This window comes from Sparus aurata, chromosome 10, assembly GCF_900880675.1.
Source record: "Sparus aurata chromosome 10, fSpaAur1.1, whole genome shotgun sequence".
Classification (NCBI taxonomy): Eukaryota; Metazoa; Chordata; class Actinopteri; order Spariformes; family Sparidae; genus Sparus; species Sparus aurata.
This window is the reverse complement of record NC_044196.1, coordinates 1,179,666-1,192,712: the sequence shown is the minus strand read 5'-3', so window position 1 is coordinate 1,192,712 and position 13,047 is coordinate 1,179,666. Positions and strand designations below refer to the sequence as shown.

Sequence of the window (13,047 nt, the reverse complement as noted above, 5' to 3'; positions counted from 1 at the left end):
TTTCAGATTATTTGTATGAATACAAGAGTTGTTTTCAACCTGATTGATCATCAAATAAAATAATTTTAAAAAGTGCTGATTCAGCTCTGAGGCAGCATGTAATCTGCAAAGTGACTAAAACAGTGTTTTCAATAAATGTAGTGGAGTAAAAAGTACATATTTACAGAAGTAAAGTACAAATAGCTCAGAAGTGTTCTGAGGTCCAGCAGTGGAAACGTTGTCAGAGGTAATAATCCTGCTGTGCTCATGTCGCCCTCTGGTGGTTGTTAACCAGAACATCAGTGATGAACTCTGATTGTCTGACAGGAATCTTCATATTCTATCAGTAATATAGCACTAAAATGACTAATATGTTCCTACTTAACACAGTCTTGAGGACATTGATCAGCACTGCTTCTCCAACATCAAGCCCTGGATCACCAGTGACCTGAAGGCACTTCTGAACAAAGAGAAGAGGGCTTTCAGGTCTGGAGTCAGAGAGGAGCAGAGGAAAGTGCAGCACGAGAGAGATGCTGAGGACATGTAAGGACAACTACAGGAGGAAGCTGGAGGCCAAACTCCAACAGAACAGTGTGAGAGATGTGTGGACGGGAATGAAGAACATCACGGGGATGAAGAGGAAAGACAGGCAGACATCAGGGAGCCTGGACAGAGCTAACCAGTTCAACCAGTTCTTTAACAGGTTTAGCTCACCTCCTGCCACCCCTCCAACACCCCCAGCCCCCCACACACCCACACTGTCCCAAATGGCTCAACCCTTCCCCCAGCACTCTCCTGTGCAGCGTCTCCCCATCTGCTCCCCCTCCTTCTCCTTCTCCTCCACTGAAGACATCTGCATCAACCCCCGCCCAACAGTGACTACAGGCCAGGTAAAGAGCAGCTGGAAAGACTACATCAGCGAAAGGCTGCAGGCCCTGATGGCATCACACCCAGGATCCTGAAGACCTGTGCCAGCCAGCTTTCTCCTGTACTGGGACATCTGTACAACCTGAGTCTGAGTCAGGAGAAGGTCCCGCCACTGTTGAAAAAGTCCCGCCTGGTTCCAGTCACCAAGAAGTCGAGGCCATTCGACCCGGCAGACTACAGACTGGTCGCTCTCACATCTCATGTGATGAAGGTCCTGGAGAGACTACTCTTAGCCCAGCTGAGGCCACAGGTGAGGACGTTTCTGGACCCTTTGCAATTTGCATGTCAGCCCCATTTAGGAGTTGATGACGCTGTCATCTACCTGCTGCAACAAGCCCATATGCACCTGGATGGTGGAGGAGGCACTGTGAGGATCACATTCTTTGATTTCTCTAGTGCTTTTAACACCCCAAGTCTCTGCTTCTGGGGGAGAAGCTGCGGGTGATGGGTGTAGACGATACAATGATCTCCCGGATTACTGACTACCTGACAGGCAGGCCACAGTTTGTCCGTATGGGCAGTGTTCTGTCTGATGTGGTGGTTAGTGATACAGGAGCTCCACAGGGGACTGTACTGTCTCCTTTCCTGTTCACCTTATACACCACTGACTTTCAGTACAACACCAGGTCGTGTCACCTGCAGAAGTTTTCTGCAACTCAGCTGTTGTCGGGTGTATTAGTGAGGGACAGGAGGAGGAGTACAGGGCACTGGTAGACAACTTTGTGCTCCGAACAGAATCACCTGAGGCTAAATGTCAACAAGACCAGAGAGATGGTGATCGACTTCAGGAGGAAGAAGATGCCTTCACAGCCACTACGGATCAGAGGGGAGGTGGTGGAAGAGGTGGAGGACTCTGGTGGAGAGGAGAACGCTGAACAAACTGTTATCCATCATGGACAATGATCAGCAGCCTCTCCATCACACAGTAGACAGACAGCAGAGCACCTTCTCTCACAGACTGCTGCAGCTCCGCTGTCGAAGGGACAGATACAGGAAATCTTTCCTGCCACATGCCATCACACTGTACAATGACAGCTAAAACTCTGGTCATAACACAAAGTCTCTACACACTTTGGTTTTATTCAATCTGTTCACCCAACCTTATACTTTATCATGCACTACAATTACTCTGCTTATTTATACACTTTTATACATTTTGTACATTTTGTATACTACTTTTTTTCTATTGCTATTTAATATGTCTAGGTTGTTCCTCTTATTTTATTGTGTTGTTATTGTCTCTGTGTATAATGCTGCTGCTACACCGGAATTTCCCAGCTTAGGATCAATAAAGTCTATCTATCTATCTATCTATCTATCTATCTATCTTACATAATAAAACACCAAAGCTAATCACTACTGCATCCCGTCATCCCTCCTGCACAGACAGCCAACACATACTATCACTGAAAGGCTCCTTGTTCCAGTTCCTAAATGATCTGAATGGCCGTTCAGTGGAGCTCAAGGTACGACCATCACATTGTTTTCATTTGAGGCTCTGGTTTTAAACCATCTTCATCAAGTAGTAACGTCCTCGTCCAGGGAACAGGCTTTCACCTGGAGGTCATCTACAGACCTCTGACTCCCAGTTACTAGAAGAGTTCTCTGAATCTCTTGCAGATCTTGTGACTCGTTCAGATCAGACCCTAATTATTGGGGATTATATATCCATTTAAAAAGCCTCCTGAAGCCTTCTGACCCTCTAAGTGAAGCTTTTCTGGGACTTGTTGATATTTCTGGCTTCATTCATCTTGTTCATGAACAGACTCAGTCCAGTGGAAACTCTCTTATTTGGTAACATAAATTGGTCATTATTGTGGTAATTTGGAAGTAATTTCATAAAATCTCTTCATAAAAATAAATATATGACATCATAATTACTCACCTACCAACCATTAAAATTCTGGACCGGTTGATACACTACTCATAATTAATGAGAGATATTTTAGTGTTTGTCTTGATTTTGTGACATATCTGAATATTCTGAGTTTTTTCCTCCCCAAAAATAATTCAACACATTTCATTTGACTTTTATTCCATATCCACACACACACACACACACACACGCATATACTGTATATGCACACACCCTGATTTTACAGGTTGAGACATTTCATGGTCAGCAGAGGAGTAATTATTAAGTCATGTATTTATTAAATGTCTTCAGGGCACCGATTATAAAGTCCCACATGCGGAAATAAACAGCAACTTTTCGGCACATTTAGCAACAAACCATGTTTAAAAAAACATTTTTAATGTTACCTTTGACCAGATTTACAGCAACATTTGTGAACTTTGTGACATTTAGTTCTCTTGTAAAAATGTATTTTTTCAGGAGATACACTACTTGATAATAAAGGCCATTAATCACTGGTGATTAATAACATGCTCGTGTTAACACACACTGGGGGGAGGACCCGATGTGCTGTGTTGTTGTAAACTATTAAAAGAAAGTCTCTGGTGATCTGTTTATAGCAAGAAAAACAACATCCTCCCACTCGGTGGAGATGAGAAGATCTGCCAGGTCAAGAGGTGAGGGGCTTCAGGCCCATTATGCTGGAAAAAAGGGTCAATTTGGGTTAAAGGTAATCACGGCCGAAACAGGACCTTTTTAAGATGCAGAGACGAGAGGGCTTGTGTTCCTACATTTTCAATGTTAAATCTAAATGTTAAATATTCTCTGTCTCTTTGGCGTCTTTGAGGATCAGACTGAGGATTTAACAAATTACAACATGGAATCTGCAAAGTAATAAATTAAACATACACAGTGCAGATGTGCTCAGTGGAATCTACCAGTGAGAGTCTGACATCATTACAGACATGGTTCCCACACAGAGAGTCCGTTCTGTTAAATAATAAGATCTGTTTTGTAAACAAAAGTCAGAGAGAAGAATTTGGAGTTTACCGCGAGGATTTCCAAAGTCATGTTTCAATATTTAACTGATTCTGAGGATCAAAAGGTGACCTCTCACCAGATTTCAGAGAGAGACTGCTTGAACAGGACTTGTGTTTCTGGATACAAAACTAATCTTATTATTTAACAAAACGGTCTCTGTAGGAATATTTTCTGTCAGACTCTGAGAATAACAACCTCAGCCTGTCAGAGACAAAAACACTTGTAGTTGACTGAAGTTTGACGGTCAGAGTTGCCCATAAGGATCACGTTGCAGTTGTGTCATGGCTGCCAGCTGAGAAGATCAACTGGACGGATCCAAAACATTCATGAAGTATAAATCATTTGCATATCAAACATGTAAATATAGGTCCAGGTTAAAAAGATCCAGAATTCCCCTTAAACTTCACAAAAGTTCAGACAAGTAAACGCTCCTTACAGAAAAACACTCTGTACTGTGTCCGCTAACAAATCATTGAATAAACACCAGAAAGACATTCTGTTGTTTGTGAATTTTTTATTAGACAAACTGTCAACACAACACAGGTGTCACGAATAGGACGCTCACTGATCTGACAACAGACACACAGAGTCCCTGAAACCTCTGCTGGAAAGACAGGATAGAAGAAGAGTTCAGAGGTCTGAGGACGAGATCGAATCATCACAGTGTTTGTTGATTAAACAAAGACAGATAAACTTCATTCACAGGTGTCTCTCAGCTCAGAGGAATCTTCAGAATTACAAATGCTTGAACACAAGAAAGTCATTTGGTTGTTTGTGAATTTAATATGGGATAAACTGTCTCCACAACATCTAGATATATCTAGATATGAACATTCAAGATATTCACATCGGAAAAGCAACGATATAAACGATATAGATTACCCCGCTCGCTCTGCACATACAGCTCTGGCAGTCACAACAAACATCCTTTTTACGATTGCCCTTGAATGCACCGCTAAGGCCAGCCAACCACAAACCTTATTTCATGCTTGCTGTGGATCGACAGCTGAAGCCAACCAATGACAAACATACGAGGGCGGGAGTGAGGGAGACGGAGACTGAGACGCACACACAACTTGGTGACTTTCTAGCTCGTTGAGGGACTTTTCAGACCCTCTTAGCGACTTTATTTCTAAAAAGCGACTAGCAACAAATTTAGCGACTTATTCAGATCATCGGGGGAAAGGTGAGAAATACATTATAGAAATATATTATATTGTAATTCTCCTGCTGCTCAGAGTCATCAGTCTGCGGCTCCCCTGCAGCAGCGCCGGCTCTCTGTCCTCTCACACGGCTGCAGGCGGCAGGTGTGTATGTGGGGGGGCTGGCTGGGGCAGCAGGAGTGGACGCTGCTGCCGCTCGCTCTGTGGATTTGAGACCGTATAGCTGCTGTCTACTCTGTTTTGATCCGTTAATTCTCTGACTTCTTAGTCTTTCTAAATTCCACTGGTACTTTACCAGCGATAACCTGAAGCTGCTGAGTCTCGATCTTCACTCTCACTCTTTCTCTCCAGATTAGGATGTCATCGTTCTTGTAAAAATGCACATAGTTCGTTTGATCTTCTCCCTCCCTTTACTGTTGATACTTCAAATATATTTGTCTCTGTAGTGAGTTTGTGATAATTTGGTAAAGATTTCTCTATCAACCATTTGTATATGGCTTAAAATAATCTCTTTATTTTTCCGAAAAATGCTTAGTTTTCACCGAACCTGTAGTCATATCGTATTGTATCGATATCGAGATATCTGGCATGAATATTGAGATATGAAATTTTGTCCATATCGTTAGGGAAGTGCTGAACTGTGTTGTTTTCACTGGTCTCATCACAGTCTTCAGTCTGAGTCTCTGGAGTCTTCAGTCCTGTCTTCAGACTCTGGTAAATGTCTATCTGGATCTGAGATCCTGGCTGGTTCTGGTTCTCCTCAGGCCTCTCCATCAGCTTCTGTTTCCATCTGTTCAGCTGAACCTCAAAGTTTGGTTATGATGAAGCTGTGACGTGTTACTATTTAACGTGCCACGCCGGGTGAATGTTTTCTCTCAATCGCTGCAACAGAAGTATTTCTCTCCTGCGGCCATGTGTCCGGTCATACTTCTATTATGTCTGAATTCATTATTTAATTATTTACCACATTCAGAGCGAAGGCGTGTTTTTTCTCCTGTGTGAATCCTGATGTGTGTGATAAAATGTTGCTGTCAGCTGAATCTTTAACAACATTCACAACAACTTTGTGATGTCTATCCTTTGTGAGTCCTGATGTGTGTGAGAAGATAATCCTGTCGGGTAAATCTTTTCCCACATTCACCACAACTATATGGTTTCTCTCCTGTGTGACTCCTCATGTGTCTGATAAGACCGTTCTTTTGGGCAAATCTTTTCCCACATTCATGACAACTAAATGGTTTCTCTCCTGTGTGAATCATCCTGTGTCTGGCAAGATGTTGCTGTCCTCTGAATCTTTTCCCACATTCATGACAACTAAATGGTTTCTCTCCTGTGTGAATCATCCTGTGTCTGATAAGATCTTGCTTTCCATCGAATCTTTTACCACAATCGTGACAATTGAAAGGTTTCTCTCCACTGTGAATTGTTGTGTGTCTGGTAAGATCTTGCTGTCGGCTGAATCTTTTACCACATTCACAACAACAAAATGGTTTCTCTCCTGTGTGAATCGTTCCGTGTCTGGTAAGATCTTGCTGCTGGCTGAATCCTTTACCACATTCAAGACAACTAAATGGTTTCTCTCCTGTGTGAATCCTTTTATGTCTGATAAGAACATGCTGGTAGCTGAATCTTTTACCACATTCACCACAACCAAATGGTTTTTCTCCTGTGTGAATCTTTCTGTGTCTGTTAAGAACACGCTGGTAGCTGAATCTTTTACCACATTCAAGACAACTAAATGGTTTCTCTCCTGTGTGAATCGTTCCGTGTCTGGTAAGATCTTGCTGCTGGCTGAATCCTTTACCACATTCAAGACAACTAAATGGTTTCTCTCCTGTGTGAATCCTTTTATGTCTGATAAGAGCATGCTGGTAGCTGAATCTTTTACCACATTCAAGACAACTAAATGGTTTTTCTCCTGTGTGAATCCCATTACAAATCCTCAGTTTTGAGTTTTTGCTAGATCTTTCACCACAGCCGGAGAAAGTAAATTGTTCCTTGTCAGTACCACATCCTACACCACTTACAGGGCCTTCAATGTCTTTCTTAGAGTTTAAATTTGACTGATGTTCTTTGGTCCCACTCCAAAAATCATCTTTAACTTCAGCCTGAGGTTCACAAGAGTCTTCAGCCTCAGTTTCAGGAGAGTCTTCAGCTTGACGTTCAGGAGAGTCTTCAGCCTCATGTTCAGGAGAGTCTTCAGGTTCAGGTTCAGGAGAGTCTCCAGGTTCAGGTTCAGGAGAGTCTTCCGTCTCAGGTTCAGGAGAGTCTTCAGCCTCGGGTTCAAGAGAGTCTTCTGTCCTGCCTTCAGTCTCTGGTCCACCACAGTCCACTCTGTCAGATTCTGTTTCCATTTCTTCAGTTTGTCTTTGATGAAGCTGCGAGGACTGAGGTTTCTCTTTATCATCATCTTCATGCTTAACAGGAACTAGACTGAATGTGAACTCAGTGATATCAGCTTCCTCCTGATAAGTCCACAGTTCCTCCTGTTCATCTTTAATGTGTGGGGGCTCTGGGTCCTGCTGGTCCAGACTGGAGCTCCACTCCTGCTGCTCAGGAGAAACCTTCTTCTGACCAAACAACAGCTGCTGGACATCTGCAGGACACAGGAGACAAAAAGACAAATGTTAGGCCGACAAAAAAGTTCAGATCGGGTTGATATTTAGCCAAATACTGGAGCAGACAGGTAACCCCACATTGTTCCTCTGAACATCATGAGAAATGAGAAATCTTAATGAATTCAAACAGTGTGAAAGTGTAATATTGTGTTGGAAATTTAATTCTAAAAATTCTATATTTGTCTCTGTATAAAAAGGAAATCAAAACAATGCAATCACAAGTTAAATGTTGATTCAAAATTCATACTTATGTCTTTCTGCACCTACATTTTGACACTTCATGCTCCTTGATAACCTCCAATTTCAAATTTCTCGCTCCCACAACAAAGCTTTTATGCTGCATTTAGAGAAAATGCAAAGAAAACATTCATGTGCTGGCAGCACGTCGAAGCAGTGTGTTCAATGCAACTTTTGTGCCGAACGGGTCACACAAGAAAGTGGTCGGAGAGTGGTCAGATAAGGCAGTTGGACGTCTGGGCGGTGTGTGGGGGCCTTAACAGGTGTGTTAATAAACAATAGATCTGTCTTGCCACTGTTGAGGAAATCATTCAAGTCCTGTTGAGCAGTTTGCTTCGGTGATGTGTTTTATTCAAAGAATACCGGTAAACTGGTGGACTGACAGGCACAGAGCAGAGCCGCTGAGTGGACCCAGAGCAACTGAAACAGTACCATCTTATACAGTGAGAACAAAGAACAAGGAAGGGCGGTTCAAACAAAATGCAAAGGGAGGGCGTTGGCTCTTAAGAGAGTGTGAACAGCAGGGTGGGGGGAATGTGTGGGGGCACATTTAACATAGTGATCAAGGTCCAGACATCCTTAGATAATCTAAGGCCCCGTCCAGACGACAACACTCTTTTGCGAAAACGCACATGTATTGCATGTATCGACCGTCCATACGGATCCTGAAAACGCAGCACCTGAAAACGCACAGGGGTCTCAGGGTAAAGAAATCCGAAAACACAGCCTTCCTGTTCTCATGTGGACAGCGAATCCGCATACTTTCCAAAACGAAGACGCCCATTTCCTATTTCACATTTTTTTCAGAACTCAGTACTTTCAGAACTAGGCCTACAAAGCAGCACAAGCCGATTAGCAGCTAATGCTTACTAGTATCAAAATGCCTCCCTTCACCGTGGACAACTTTCTGTGCTGGAAACCAAGATCCACCAGATAGAAGTAAATGTGGAAGGGAATGGACTATGTGGGCACGAAACTACTCTGCCATGGAATCAAAACAGCAGACAAGAACCTGCTAACAGACGGCTAATTAGCCCCGACAATGACTTGACAAAACAGCAGGGCTGGGGACTGGATAAAAAACCCAGGAACGTTCTTCCTTGCTGGAATATTCTTAGCGCAAAGCCTAAAGATAAATCATTTTTCAAGTCCTGACATGGCTGAGGACCCCTCCATAGGTGTGATCGGCAAAAAAATAGTTTGCCCTACACGTTCAAAATTCTAAGAACAGTCGGTGTTTCCCCTAGATTTTTTTGTAGCAGCGGTGCTCTGAGTCGATAACCAGCAACACCAGTGGGGTCCGGGGGCATGCCCCCCCTTCAAAGAAAATTTGGAAAAATAAACCTTTAAATGGTGACTGCTGGTGAGATTAAAAAAATAAATTAATTTAAAAAGTCATTTTCAGAATCAGAATCTAAGACATGAAACAAAATAGTGTAGAAGCTGACATTGCTGCTTGAAAATATGTTAACCACTTGAGCATTAGATAACTTTTTTACCATTATTTTCTTCATTATTATAGATTTTTTATGGAAACAGAATCTGTTTCAGAAGTCTGTGGGTCACATGACATGAACGTTATTGAGAAATCAAAATCTAAAAATTAAAATAAAAATTTCTGCATATCAATATTAATATAAAATAGAGGAAGCACTAAAATACAATAACAATAGCTGTGTCGCATTCGTCCACTTTATCTATACAATGTGCTGCTGGATTGGAGTCACTGGGTCACATAACATGGAAGATATCGAAAAAACAATGCAATTATCTTCAATTTTTCAGTAATTTAATGACGGTCCCTAAATCAGTCTCCAGTCATTCAGCGAGGCTCTGGGACGTGAGCTGAACGTCCTCCTGCTGCTGACACTGGGTGAACCTCAGTAAATTCGCGGCTGGACCCGAGTGAATATCCATTGAATATCCAACCTGAAACTAACTTCACCCCGGCTGCACCCTGTTGCAGCCTATGAATAGGATGACGAGGATTTAAGATAACTTGGGGTGTAGTGCTTTCACTGTGTGCATTCGCCCATCAAGTTAAAAAATTATCTAAAATCAAAAATTACGTCTTTTTTTGCAGCGGTGGCACTGAAAATCCAGCAGCAGAATGCACACAGGAGAAACACTGACACATGAGATAACCTTCCGCAACGTTTGCAGGCTCTTTGGTGGAGCTCTGCTTTCAATTAAGTTCCTGCGTGACAAATGAATGGATCACTTGCAGTGTGACATGAAGACATGAATCAGAGGCACAAAAAATGTTGACAGCGGTGTTCGGTCATTATGTTTACCAATACCTGATCCGTGCCTTGCATGAAATTTTTATGTCTTTTAATGTAGTTTGTATGTGCCTGTAAAGCATTTTGAGTTGCCTCGTTTCTGAATTGTGCTATACAAATAAACTTGCCTTGCCTTATAATAATATTGAAATGTGTTTATAGTCTTTTCTGAAAGCTAAAGGAAAATACTCTCGAGCTGGAGATCTGAATAATTGCAGTTGCATCACACTGTGGATAACGACTGTGTGTTGCTGATGTTTGGACCAGTAAAGAGAACCTTTGTACCGGCTTTGTTACATTAAAAAGGAACCAGACTGAGAGCAAGTCCTGTGTGGCCGTGCTGTCCTTCCTGGACCACAGACACAAAGAGGACACATCCACCACAGAACCACTACAGAACCACTACAGAACCACCTCAGACACACAACCCGTCACATATACAAAGTTATATCTAATCTAATCTATTAATAAAAATGCTGATTTCCCGACAGAATATTAATTGAAAGTAGAAAAAGCACTAAAGTCCAATACAAGGAGATGTGTCTCACTCCACCAGAATCTGGACACAGTTCGGCTCTGGTTCTGAGTCAATGGGTCACATGACCCGGAAGCTATTGAACAAAGATGCAGATTTGTGTCGGTGCCGACAGTGAAGAAGGAGGAGAACGAACCTGCTCTGTGTGACCGAAGCTGAGGCGTTAAAGCAGAGTCCAGTAGGTTCCGGTGTCGCTGGTTCTGCTCTGTGGACCGACACAGTTCCTCCTCGTACTCTGCTATCGTCCTTTCAAACAGCGCACATATCTCCTCAGCAGCCGCAGTCAGTCGCTGCTTCACCAACGATCTCAGAATCTGGACTTTAGACATTTTCACACAGTCACACTGTTTACAGCTAGCATGCTAAGCTAACGTGTGTATACTTGTATCTGGCGGGAGATGAGTCTGAGAGCAAACAGCACAAAGTCCATCACACACGTTCATCCAGACTGTCACTACATCACTACCGTGGACGGCTCCTCTCTAATCGATCATCAATAATCAGAAGAAAAGCGATCTGAGCAGCACGAGAGTCCACGAGAGTCCAGGAGAGTCCGGCTGCAGAGCTCCACGGTGGGGTCGCTTCCGGTCCTCCAGCCTCAGGCCGGGAAGTACGCGCAAGAAACTTCAAAATAAAATCGTTTAGACACAATCAACTTCAAAATAAAATCATGCACACACTTCCGGTGGAAGCGCTTTTGTCGCTAATTTATATTTAATTAATCAACATTGTTATGTTGAGACCATTAATTTCTTAAATGTGACATACATGTTTATCTTGCCTTTTCTGTCTACGTAGCAACGGACGTGAGCAGGCTTTTCTGAATCAGCATAGCAACATATCGATTCAGTACGTCATCAACATTAATTCCGTCAGCATAAACTTCGTCCATGTAGTTTAGCGACGTCAGTTCATATGAAAACATTAGGCTTGCTTAGCCTAAAGCCTCTCTTCCTGTCTTTAACAAAAACACTCTTTTGATACATAATTGACCTTTGAAGAGTGTAAGAGTAGTTCAGTACAAACATCTGAACTTAAAGAAAGATCTTTTGAAGAGATGAGGTTGTATACTTAAACTCTGCAAGCAACCTCAGCGCACATGTGGAGTGCAGGAGTAGTTGCTTAAAACCACATCAACATATAAACAGAATTAGCCTCTGCTTTTTATATTTCATGTACAATATTTATCATGTTAAATACATTATTTTATTGTGTGATATTTCTGTGTATGGTTTCACCTAACTCTTATGCATAATACACCTGAAGGTCTTTAGAAGACATACAGGCCAATCAAATGTTTTACTATGATTAAATATATAACAGTATGTATAACAACATACGTGAAGGGCAAGAATAGTTAAAACTATTCATTACCTTCAAATGCATTAACTTTCCTGTTTTCTTCATGGTTTAATCAAGGTAAATTATTTGGTGCTTGATTAAAAAACCACACATAATATGACAAAATGATCAAACAATCAGTTGCTCTTTATTCAGCACAGCAACAACAGTAGAGCCCTACGAGGCCATCAACCATCAGTTTGACATTCACAAGTAGCCTTATTTATCACTCATCTCCTCACTAAATGTCCACATGTCTTCAATGCTGGAGAACAGAAATCTGAAAGGCTCCAAGATGTCTTCCCTCTCCTGGTCATCCGTGTCTGCACTCTCCTCCTCAACCCAAAGTCTGGCATATTGCTGTGCAGCTTCTGCCAGTTCCTCCTCTCCCATCTGGACTGCATCGGGCAGCTCCACCTTGCCTGAAAAGAAATGCTGGTTTGTTTCCACCCATTCTGCTGCCCTGTTGTTGTCTTCCTACACAAACGAACAGTATCATCACCTCAGTTATTCACATAAAGTCTCCCCCCCCCCGATCCTGCTGCCACAGTGTCACTCTGGCACACAGCATCATACAGTGGCAGAGGGCAAAGTATCAAAAACGAAACTAACATCTCAGTATGTGCACAAGAAAGAAAGAGAGAAAAGCCAAGACTTTCAAGTCAGTCTGTGTCAAGACAAAGTCAAGTCGACTTTTTCATCAGTGTCAGTCAAGTAAGTCTCAAGTCCTCAAATTTTGGACTCGAGTCCAACTCAAGTCAAGTCATGTGACTCGAGTCCCCCACCTCTGCTAAAAATACATTTTCAATACACAGTAGCTCGAAACATGCTTGATTCTTTTGGAACAACAATATCCAACTTCCTAGTGTGTCAGTATTTAGACAACATGTTTAACTACATACAGATTTGTAATTATCTTGTAGGAAAGTGCCTAACTGTGTTTTCACTGGTCTCATCACAGTATTCAGTCTGAGTCTCTGGAGTCTTCAGTCCTGTCTTCAGACTCTGGTGTTACCACCTGGCTCAAGGATGGCAACAAGAAGGGAGGCCACACACACACATCTTAAAC

General features: G+C 42.4%; 2 protein-coding genes across 4 annotated transcripts in view; one reads left to right on the top strand and one right to left on the bottom strand.

Moving 5' to 3' along the window:
• The window catches only part of LOC115590038 (Fc receptor-like protein 5), a 435,016-nt gene that overhangs the window by 133,285 nt on the left and 288,684 nt on the right, over window positions 1-13,047 (top strand). The window lies entirely within an intron of this gene.
• LOC115589960 (zinc finger protein OZF-like) lies at window positions 5,375-11,226 on the bottom strand. Of its 2 annotated transcripts, XM_030431160.1 has the most exons (3): window positions 10,774-11,226; window positions 6,854-7,561; window positions 5,375-6,601 (listed from the first exon to the last, which is right to left on the bottom strand). In XM_030431160.1, exons 1-3 carry the CDS (start codon window positions 10,964-10,966, stop codon window positions 6,039-6,041), a joined length of 1,464 nt encoding a protein of 487 aa, XP_030287020.1. In that variant the 5' UTR covers window positions 10,967-11,226; the 3' UTR covers window positions 5,375-6,038. The 2 variants fall into 2 exon arrangements, with proteins under 2 accessions (XP_030287020.1, XP_030287018.1); XM_030431158.1 differs by having other exon boundaries at window positions 5,375-7,561.